Source organism: Pyxicephalus adspersus, chromosome 3 (genome assembly GCF_032062135.1).
Source record: "Pyxicephalus adspersus chromosome 3, UCB_Pads_2.0, whole genome shotgun sequence".
NCBI classification, from domain to species: domain Eukaryota; kingdom Metazoa; phylum Chordata; class Amphibia; order Anura; family Pyxicephalidae; genus Pyxicephalus; species Pyxicephalus adspersus.
Genome location: NC_092860.1, coordinates 142,056,100 through 142,067,831, shown reverse-complemented (window position 1 = coordinate 142,067,831; position 11,732 = coordinate 142,056,100). Strand labels below are relative to the sequence as shown.

General features: G+C 40.5%; 1 protein-coding gene across 2 annotated transcripts in view; it reads left to right on the top strand.

The window, feature by feature from the left end:
- The first annotated feature begins 254 nt into the window (after nucleotides 1–254).
- Nucleotides 255–11,732, top strand: part of UVSSA (UV stimulated scaffold protein A) — a 53,995-nt gene continuing 42,517 nt past the window's right edge. Inside the window, exons 1-7 of one of the 2 annotated variants that reach the window (XM_072406583.1) lie at nucleotides 255–331; nucleotides 950–1,066; nucleotides 3,722–4,052; nucleotides 5,069–5,189; nucleotides 6,259–6,618; nucleotides 7,177–7,286; nucleotides 7,824–7,952. In XM_072406583.1, the coding sequence (XP_072262684.1) occupies nucleotides 969–1,066; nucleotides 3,722–4,052; nucleotides 5,069–5,189; nucleotides 6,259–6,618; nucleotides 7,177–7,286; nucleotides 7,824–7,952 (1,149 nt within the window). In that variant the 5' untranslated portion in view covers nucleotides 255–331; nucleotides 950–968. Of the gene's footprint in view, nucleotides 332–367; nucleotides 698–949; nucleotides 1,067–3,721; nucleotides 4,053–5,068; nucleotides 5,190–6,258; nucleotides 6,619–7,176; nucleotides 7,287–7,823; nucleotides 7,953–11,732 lie in introns of those variants that run through there. The other variant, XM_072406584.1, reaches the window with a different exon arrangement.

Below are 11,732 nucleotides of genomic sequence, written 5' to 3'. Positions count from 1 at the left end.
AGAAGCCATAGAACTAATATTTTGAGACTAAAAGCAGCACTCTCCATCCTTATGATGCTAAACACAGTAACTAAGCTACACCTCACACTTAACTACCCCCTATAGAGTAACACATCACATCAACACAGTCACTATCCCCACCATATTCCCCTCACAGACTAGGCCCGCCTGCTCGTCACCAGCAGGTTTTATAGACGCTAGCGACGTCAACGTGGCGTACGAGGAAAGGGGCGGGGTTTAGGAAGCTTTGTGGGCGTGGTTTTGTCGGTGTCATGTCCGGGGAGAGGAGTCCGTACAGTTGCGTTACGTACAGAGATTTCCGTACGGCCGGGTACGTGTACGGTGTGTGCTGAGGACCGGGTTTTGGTACCGGAATGCTCTTTGGGTGCCTGGTGGGGTGGCAGTTCCCTGTACTCAGCTTTTGTTTATGTTTCATTCAATCTGTGCCTCTTTCTATTCGTGGTATACAAGTCCCAGCATACCAAGCATAACACAGTCCGCTATCCACAAATATGGGGTGATTGTTGTCACTAGGGGTAATATTCAGACAGTCTGATTTCACATAAATGTTTCCCAGGCAGGTCCAACAACCCGGTCTTGATTTATCAGTAATTTGCCCACCTAAATACTAAATAATGTTTTTTTTATATATAACCTCCTCCCTAGAATTAGAAAATCAGGCAAATGTTCATGAAAGGTAATTTTATATGAATATTATTTATTATATTGCACTATGAGAGCTGCAGTCAGAATGTAAATAAAGCTCATGTGATCTTGAGGTTGCCATGGTGATTGCATCATGGCCATTGACCCTTACATCTTTATTGAGGTGTGATTGGTTGATAGTGGTCATGTGACACAGAATCCATGTTTTAACTTTGCTGGCTGTCATGTAGTTGTTCTGGCAATAAGGCCTCATGTGTATGTTATGTGTTTCAATTCATGACAGGGATGTGTGATATGTAAAGATGGATCAGAGGCTGGAGCAGCTGGTGGAGGCCCTGACTACATCAGGAGAACCAGAACTCAATCCGAAGCAGCTGAAAGAGCTCAAGCAAATCTGCAAGTATGATATTCCTAATATTCCTATCACATGTTGCAGGAGAGATTCATGAAATCATTACGTTCCTAAAGAGGAAGTCAACTCAAACCTTACCCAAAACAAAAAAAAAAAATACACTTACCTTTAATCCCACAGAGCAGTCGATCGGTCCGGAGGTCTCTTCTGTCGGGTCCAGGCATCTAACTTAAGGCCGGCTCGCTGGGCGCCACCATGTTCTCCTCTTCTTCCAGGTTTTTCATCCTACGTCATGCGACACAGGCGCAAGATCAGGTGACGTAGATGGGAAAAAAAACTTGCCAATCTCACTTAGATCGGCAATTTTTTTTCCCTTTTTGGCGAAAGGGCTTCTTCTGCGCATGCCCGAGATACTCAGACATGCGCAGAAAGAGCACCCAAGAGCCTCCCAGGATGCGTAACGTAGGTATCCCGGGAGGCTCTGTGTTCCCATTTTTTTTTCCCACATTTTTTTTTTAAAAAGGCTATTTCATGCAATGTGAAAATTCTGAATTTAGCTACGCTTTATTAGGAAAGTGGTCCAATAGTACTGTCTTTGCAAAGACCCCCAGCCGTCCCCCAACCCTTCTACACATTTATCACCACCCCAGCCTCCCCCCCCCACCCTGGATAGGGATGGGCGAGAAAGCCGATTTCATGAAACCATCGTAAGATCAAGGAAATAATTACAGGAGGATTCTCAGGGCTGCATTCATTCTTGCATCCCTGGAAATCCTCCTGTTTGCGAAAGCTTTCCTCAGCCAGAGAGCACCAGAGGTTTTGAATGGGGGGACTTGTCCCCATTTAACCTCTAGTGCCATTTAACCTCTAGTGCCGGGGATCGCACACTGAGCTGATCAATGAATACAGTCTTAGCTGCATTCATTGATTAACACAGTCCACTTTTTTTAAATTTTTTTTTAATTAAAATTTAACCTGGAATTTTGGTAAGCGAGAACGGTCGAATTTGCAGCGAGATCAAGTTTTAAAAACTCACTCATCCCTACGCCTGGATACCCCAACCCTTCTCCACATGTACAAGGGGTTTCACAAAGTTTCTTCAATCTTTGAACTCTATTTATTACGAATTACATCATTTTTCTACATAGTACCTTATTGCAGGTTCCTTTTCACCAGCACTGAGTGGTCCATATTATCTAAAGCTATTATGTTTTATATCTCTCGCTGTCCTGTTATACAATGCTTTGTTTAGGCAGGCAGCTGGGCTGATAATTGCTTCCTTACATTGCTGAACAGGTGAGACATTACATGTAATATCTTCCCTGTGGCAATACGTTTGGTACCATTCATGGAAGAATGTTCAAACATTTAGGAACCAGTAGAAAAGGTGCGGGCGGCCAAGCAGCTGGCAAGGTGACATCCACCAAGAGCCGCGCGGCAACGTATGTTCCTGTCGTTCGTTTAGCCATAGCCTGTCTTATGTTTATCTTTTATTATCTTTGGTCTTCCTTAGGATGTATATTTATGTACAATTTTTGTCGCCGGAAAAGATCTTTTATGATTGTTTCCAGCGACAAAGAGTGACAGATGAACAAACTGCTCCATACGCACAGAACCCATTTGGTACTATGGAAAGGGAAGGAGGGAGGACAAGTGAGCGGCATCCCACTCTCCTCACCTCTATTGACATGTATAGTGGTGAGGAGAGGGTGACCTAGATCTGAACATAGATCTGACTTTTTAATCACACCTAAATGTTCCACCATTGCAGAACATTCACGTCCACCCATTCATGTTGTGCATTACTATGTACCTTCAAATGAATGAGTTGTCTAATTATCTGCAGTGCCCCAAAAGTCAAACCTGCACTATTTTCAGCAGCGCAACACGGCATAGTGCAAAGTCCTGTGGTGCAGCACAGTGCAATGTGGGGATGCCTTGCAGTACCATTAAGTATGATTGGCACCCTCTGGTACAATGTGCAGTATGCACGTTGCCATGCAGCTGTGGGAGTAGATGTGCTATTCCTGAACATATATGTCAATGGGCACTTTTGCCCAGTTGCAGGAACTTGGAAAGGGCCTTTGGAGCTGTGTACAGGTAAAATATTGCATGGCTTTACCATCCATATAAAAAATGGGCCAGAAGGGAGTCTTGAACAAACTGGCATTAGTTTAGACTGTGTATCTGTTTTAAAAAATCCTGAACCCCCAATTCTTATAATATGCGTCAGTTTACCCCCCTCCTAGAATAAATAGAAATGCAGGCATCAGGTATGGTCTGCAAATCTTGTTCTCAGGTCCTAAAACAGAACTCGGGGTGGATAAAGCAGGTTATCGCCAGGACAGAATGCTGTCACATAGTAATGAGAGTGGAGTACTTAGCCTTGTGCTGTCTTTAACTAGATTGGAATACAGGGCAAACAGTAGTGTCTGTGTAGTATAGTAGATGAACAGTGAGGTAAATCAATGTAACCGGTTGCTTTGCCTTACATGGACAATGTCTATGTTCTCTTTGCAGGAGTCATTGCAATGGTAATGCTGTTGCTCAGATATTGTCAGTTGCAGTAACTGTGGCAAGTCTGCTCAATGGTTTTGAATTGAAATGTAATGATGTAGATTTCACATGACTGTTAATACACCACAGAGCATGGGGTGTTTTATTTTCAGTTACATGTATAATTTATTTTTTCTCATTTGCCAGGTCTTCTGATGAACATATCCGCCATGTGTATCACCTCCTGATGACCCAACTGAACCAGGAACATGCAGAGATCCGCCTGTCTGCGTTTCAGATAGTCAGTGAGCTGTTCGCCAGGTCCCATCAGTTCCGCACCCTGCTCATTGACAACTTCCAGGAGTTTCTGGAGCTCACTGTAGAGACGAACTATTTACAGCCACTCCCACCGCCCATTGAAGTGGCTCAGAAAATGAAGACTTTGGCAATTAAGGCTGTGCAGGAATGGCATGAAAAATTTGGAGAGGCCTACAAAAAACTTTCTTTAGGGTACAATTTCCTGAAACAGAAGAAAAAGGTAAACTCCTAAGCTTGCTGTGTGAAGTTAGTGCTGTGGTAAAGGCAACTTGTTGAGATCACATATCAAATGATACGCATACCATAAAGTTTGGTATAGACCAATGTTTCTCAACCAGGTTTCTGTGGAACCTTCAAAGGTTGCGAGGGTTCCTTTAGCAATGAGCAACTTTTGCCTCTCAGGTCAGTTACTGTCATCTTGCATGGTTAAACAAGAGCTTCTTGAGGACTCCTCTTAAGGGTTTTGTGGAGCATCTTTTACCTTGGGTCCCCAGCCATTGTAAAAAAAATTGTTTTGCAGAAAGAGACGTACAACTCACTTGCCTATATTCATAAAGTTTGTGGGGATCTTACCAGTGACAGAATATCTAAGATATTCTGTCAGATATCAGTTATAGTAACATTAATTGACAAATAAGCAAATTTCGGCAACCAGATGTGACCTGCTACAACAGCTTGACCGCCACCTCTGAACATCATAGACAATCACCCAGTGGCGTCCTCTTGGCAGTGAAAAAAGCCTATTCTGATTAGCATGTATTACATTCATGGGTTTAAAGTGGTCAATAGTTGATATGTTGTATACTAGGACTAGAAGTGAACCAATGTACTTGAGCAGGGTTAAGAGTCTGAAATAATGGGCAGGTTAGTAGTAATACCTTTAGAGATGAAAGTGGAAATAAACCCACCATTTAAACCAATGCAGCATTTGTGCAGAACAGTGACAACTGCAGATCTAAATAGTGGCTAAGATGGTGCCACACTTGGGGTGTAGCATAGTTCCATTCCTCTTTACTATCGCTGTATGCTTAAATGATCCAGAACATTCACCTAAAAGTCACTGACTGAGATAAAGAAAGTCTTTTCCATACTTGGAAATAATCAGTTGCTGCTTCAGTGGTTAGGGTTTATCTCTTTATAAATACTGTACATGTAGAACATTACACACAGATTGTGTTGAACTAAATTGATGGTCTAAATTGATGGGCATCTTTTATTGTGGCTGTGTATTTTCAGGTGGATTTCCAGGATGTCCGAGCACGAACATTAGCACAGAGAAAAAGAGAAGAAGAAAAGCAGAAGCGCTTAGAAACGATTTATCAGGAAAAGGCCAAAAGAGCCAAGACTGAAATGGAAGGTAAGGATATAAAAAAAGCCTAACTTCAGGTAAAGCTTTTTATGGATTGAAAGGAGAGTAGACAGGCGCCTGTGTGAGATTTCCCTCATTTTCTTGCTCTGTGACACCAGGATTTCATTATAGAAATGGGTAAAGTTACAACTTATAATACTAATTTAAAAAGATGGAACCACCAGGTATTTAAAGATAATGACTTATATAAAGATTAAAACTATATAAACTATATAAAGAGTAATATGTCTTCCCCCAGTGGGCACATCCCCTGGTTGGTGCAGGTTGAAATAAAGACAGAAGAAATGGTTTCCTGAGCATGGGTACAGACCACATCTATTTTAGAAAGGTAGGGAAACCCCAAGGTGTACCTTTTACTTTCTTTATTGATGGTTGCCAAGCCTTAAATGTGAGCAAAATAAGAATGGGAACGGCTTTTTATGGCAACCTAAAATCCTAAGCTGGACAAAGCTCTGCTGAGCTATAAATCAGCATGTGAATAAGTAATAAGAATGGATCACATATTAAGCGTGGTAAAATTATTTCTCAGAAGACATTATTCAAACAACGACCTAATGTCTTGAATAATGTATTCTGAGAAATAATTGTACCACACTCAATATTTGATCCTTCCTTTACTCATATTCACATGCTGATTGTTAGCTCAGTAGAGCCTTGTATAGCATAGGATGCTAAAGCTCTACATTTCTTCAATAAAAGAATCCTCATTCCACATCTAGTTTATGGTTTATACATGGAAGGGTGCACTTTAGTCTTAGACAATGTCTTTGAATCTAGAACAGGATGAAGAGGGTTTTAAATGATTCACACACATTTGCCTGTTTTCCTGGAAAGAAAATCACATTTTGCAGGCTGCTATCATTTCTATTGGTTTGGACTTTATTAAACCATGAATGGGATGAGATTTTCTTATTTTTGTTTGTGTCAGGCCTGGGGTTCTAAGAAGACCAGGGGATACTACATTAATCAAATTTTACATACAATATGATAATTTCTTCTTCCACCTCACTATAAAAAAAATATGTGTAACCATTATCTGAACTCTTTTCTCCTCCAGGAATGATGGCAGACATCCAGTTCTGTCTCACAGAGATGGAGAACTGCTTCAAACTCTTATTACCGGATCCAGATGAGTTTAATCTGATCCAAGAGGACACAGGGGAGAACAGCAGCTCTTCTCAGCCCAAACCGAACCGTGTATTGCCTTCCCAGTCATGTGATTTGGATGATGAGCAGCCATGTTGTAGCAAAGACTTACCAGCAGTTGGTCCCAGCCATGAAAATGGAGTGGAGAAAACTTCTAAAGACTCTGATTCAGAGGAATCAGATGATGACTTTGAAGCCGTTGAAGAGTCTTTTATAAGAGATCATGGCTTTGGCTCCCACAAGTATAGTCTAGATATTGAAATATCCAGAGGTAAGTCTGCTCTAAATGATATGTCTTATCTATGGGTATATTAGATACTGTAAAGAAATACAACTTTTCTCTCAATGTTATATTTAATCATTACGATCCTAATGGTTACCAACTGGCCAAGATAAAGTACATTGACCATTCAATTTTGGACCAACATTCTATGTCAACATTCTGAATCGCTGCTGACTTCCTATATCATCCACGTGCTCCAGGGGTGAATATTCTTACCTTAATTCCTAACTGTCCAACCTTGGAGATTTTGGTGTTACCGCCAATCTATTGTGTATTATAGTTCATCCTTGTGGGGGAAGTGGAGACCCCCTACAATGGTCCTAGCAGGTATATAGAGATTAAAAATGACAGGGAGTCTAATCCTTTTGTGATATATCTAAAATGAAACAACCAAAGAGGACTGGACCCTTAGCCAAGCTAAGATAATACCTGTTTGTGGTGGAGCAGTTTAGGTTTTCTTTCATTGATTTTGCTGGCATGTACTTGTGTTGACAGGAGACTTGGCTGTTCAGAAGCTCCGTGTGATGACTAACTATTGTCTTACAGATCTTAAAGTGAGTGAAAATGAGGATAATACGGATGTGGTGAATAGCTTAAAGGATTCTCAGAAACTGGCTAAGAACAAATACTGGCCTTCTCTGCAGTCCTGGATACAGGTATCCTCATCTCATCACAGCCTCTTCTGAAGTTGACAATCTAATGAAACTATAAATAAATAGGCAGATTCTGGTTGGGGGCAAGGTGCTGTACATTGCTTTCTGAGCATCACCTTACATCACTTCTCTTTTTTCAACACTGACTGACATGTAGACTACCCAAGGTAATGCCCACATTTTATCCTGAGCTTTTATGCTTAAGACTGGGGGAGCTGGATAATGCTGGATAACCTGAATAATAGCCTGAGGAGAACAGATAGGGGTTCATTTAGGCTGCAGCTTCTAATGTGTGCTGTAATAAATTAGAGTAAATTAATATGAGTACAGGAGTGGAACTAAAAAAATGAAAGGTAGAGCTGTAGTTTAAATTTAATGCATGGAAGCCCAACAGAGAGTCCATACAGAGAAACTAAAGCAGATTGGTTATTGTTCCTTTCCTAAATTATCAGTTTTTATTGAGATAAATGCCCTCTCATGTAGGTATACCTGTTCAATTTTATGTTCATATTAAGTCAATTTCTCATATACCCCCTTTAGATTTTTACGAAGGCTGGAATTACAGATGAAAGCCTGAGATGTGCCATTGACCTGAAAAACAAATTAGAAGCTGCAATGAAGAAGCACAAGGAGATGAACATTGAGTGCACTACTAGAGAAAGGAAAGTGGTGAGTGATTTGACCAAAGATGCGTGAATTGATATTTGTAATTCCTTCACTCCTGCAGTCTAGGCCGGTGATTTTGGTTTTGTGATAATAGAGCTAATGATCTAATGGTATACATTTGCCAATACTCCCCATTATCAAATGTCTGGCATGTCATAAACTAATTAAAATCTTTTTTTTTTTTTTTTTACATGGAGCAAAGCAGCAGGTCATTGATGCAGACCACATATACTTTATATTTGCCTTTCTTTTGCTCCCACTCTGATCCATTCATCCTTTAAAAGAAAAAAAAGAAAAGTCATGTGTAAGCTAAGAGACATCAACATCATTTGGGTTAAGTCAAATTCTGAATGGATTAGCAGGGACACAAAGAAGAAATTGGGGATAGACTGCGGTGTAACTCTAGATCAGTTTTGTAAACTAACGTATTCTACTGAAGCCTGTATATGTGTATACTTCTGTTTTGTGTATGCGATGCACAATTTCTGAGGTATACACACTTCCTGATTATTTAGTATCATAACCCAGCCCTGAACCTACCATCTTTATTCCTCTGATATAATTACATCACCATTCAGTCTCTGCGTGAAGATATCCCTGGCAAACATATAGTCTGTAGGGTGAATCTACAGTGTGCCCACCTTGCTGATCCCAATAACACTAATCCCACTGTAATTCTACAGAGCAGACAATGCAGAAGGGGATTTGGTATAGCTTACCTATCCTCCTTTCACGGGGGTGGTGGAAGGGTCAGATTCAAGAGTGGGTATCACTGCTAACTGGGAGCTGAATCAACAATCCGGAAGTGGGTATAGCTCAGGAATTGGGCCTCGCCTACATAAGTGGAGGTAGGTACATAATCCAACATCAGGTACAGTTTTTAAAACAATTTTGTACTTTGACTATTCTTTCCTTCTGATGCATTGCAATCCATAAGCAGGAAATGATCTTCAGAAAGCTATTATTATTAATAATATTAAACAGGATTTATAAAGAGACAACATATTATGCAGAGCTGTACGTAAAATAGGGGTAGCAAATGACAGACCGATACAGACCCTGACACAGGAGGAGGAGAGGACTCTGTCCCGAAGAGTCTAGGAGTTTCACACAATAGAAGGTGGGAAGTAGTGAAGGTTTTAAGAGACAGAGGAAGATGGGTAGGTAAGTCTTAAAAAATGTGCTTTAAGTGCTCTTTTTTTAAATGAGCAAAAGGTAGGAGCAAGCCAAAAAGGGGCAGCTCTAGAAAAGTCTTGGAGCCATGCATGTGATGAGGTTATGAGTGAGGAAGTCATTAGTAGGTCATAGGAGGAGCGAAGAGAGCGGCTAGGGGCCTGACTATCACACGTGACCGGAAGCTACTGTTTCTGATATTTTGAAAATGTTGCTATCTCAGAGACAGGCATGTCCCATTTGTGAGTCTGCAGAAGTTTTTAGGCTTCTAGGGTGCTGGCTGGGTGGTTTTAAATGCAGCAAAGAATACACGTAGTTAGCTATTTGCCTCGGAGACTTGGGGAAACTTATCACCATGCAAGTTTGATATTTGCCTTGCCAGGCTTCCCATGCAACAAGTGCTCTTCTTATCCTGCACACATTGGATCTTTGTCTTTCTGGTTCCAGGAATGCCTTCTATTAGAGGTCAGTACCACCTACACACTGGGGCATGAGGAGGAGGTTGAACCTACAGTGCACCTGCATTCAAAATGTTGTAAGAAAACATTTTAAAACTGAATTGTGCCTTAGCAGTGTCCTAAAATGTAGCACTGCTGCTCTTGCAGGTATGTGCATATGTAGCATATTATAAGAGTCCCTGAGTTAAGGACATCCGACATACGGATGACTCCTAGATACGAACGGGGCTTGTCTGCTCACTCGTGTTCAGGACTAAGGCCTAATGAGGGGCAGGGGGGCAGTTTGCATTACTTGCAGAAGAAAACTTTTGATAAACACATCTGAGGTTGTGGATGAGTTTAAAAGCTGAGCTGATTTGTAACATCTTGTAACTCTTTAATGGCCAATACAAACTCTGCAGTTGTTCCTTTTTGCATATCATAGCACAGCTTGCTCCAGAAGTTAATGAATGTCTAGGCTCCATAAAGTTTTTTGTTTTGTTTTTTGGTTTGTTTGTGATTAGCTCACAGTGAGGATTTTATACAAACATCTGTTCTAATTGCATTTATTAAAATATTGTACCTGTTCCTACTAAATTCAACTTAAGAAAAAAACCTACAGTCCCAATCTCATGTAACCTGGGGACTACTTGTATGTGAGATCTAAAAAGCGCATTGCAGTGCCTCTGTTAGTCTCATGGGATTTGCTTGCCCCAATAAAGACACACAGTGCAGAATAAGTCACAGTAAGTCAGTAATAGGGAAGGATCAGTTATTTGCATATTTTGGGCGGATCTTCCTGTATTCAGTTCCTCTTTAATGGCATCAGTTACTAATTTTTTAAAAAACTTTATTAGTGTACCCTGAACACACCATCTGTAGTTAATCATTTCCCGGTAAACATTTGATGTTCTTCGATTTCCATGTATTTATTTCCCTTGCTGCTTTAGAGTTGCTGTATAAACCTGAGAATCATAAAGTCAGCCCCATGCTTTAAAATCTTACTATTCAATCTCTATTTGACAACAGTTATGTAAAATGAGGGTCTATCTGATTGTATATAGATTAAATGGAGGTTTTCAGTAAGATCTTGCACTAAATAGACCCATTGTGGTATTAAACTTTCTCAGTGGCATCAGCTTTACCAACTGTCTAGGTTTTGTTTTTTGTTTTTTATCCAGAGTAATGCATTTATTACCTGGCATTAGGACATTGCCAAACAGATTAGATTATAGTTATATGGAGTTGAAATAGTAATGTCAGTTTGCATGATCGCCACTAGAGGGAGCAATATGCACACAGTATTGTATTTCATACTGCATTTAATACAACTTTCCATGTTACTATGCTGTGCTATGGTTATTGTGCTGTGATAGTGTTGTGTTGGTCTAGTCATATGTAGTAATTTAGGGCTTGTTCACCCCAGTTACACCAGTTCAAACACATATTTATGTTTAGGAGTTTATACATTTTTAAACTACCACATTTAAGGTACTTTGACAGAGAAAGCCTTGCTCTGCTAAGAAAGAACTATGGTTTTGCTGAGCTCTCTTTTTGAAAATGTTGGCTCCCTGTATTTTATTTTAAAACTTTAGCTTCACTTCTTTCTGATTTGGAACATGACCAGAAGTTAACAAGTAATGTTAACTTATTTCTGACACTCGTTTACAGCTTATTTGCTTTGGATCTCAAATAGATTAATGCCAGATGGAGCCAGGCAGCTAGCATTTTTAGAATGAGGCCAGCATGGTTGCCTACATACTAAGGAATCACCTGTTTACCAACCAAAAGCCTAAGGCCTAGTTCACAGAAGGAGCGAGGTTGGAGGACAGTTGCCATCCTCCGTTGCTGGCAACCACGCCATCGGTTGAGATGCTGTTTGTAGCATGTGACCCATAGGGCCTGTAGGTGATGCAAATAGGGATTGAATGGGGACGACGCGGGATGGATTCCTGTTGAATTGAAGGTCCCTGCTTTTGCACAACTTTACTGCAAAACATTATCACTCTATTTAAAGAAAGTGGGAAAAATAATTCATCAATAGGTAATAGTGTTAGTGTCTTGCACTGTCCTATAGAAGAAAGAACATTAAAAAAAGTAGATGTATGCTTTCCTATCACTGTCGCTGCCCTCCTCCTCAAACTGGCCAGCTGATCCGTCTGCAGAATGGTCA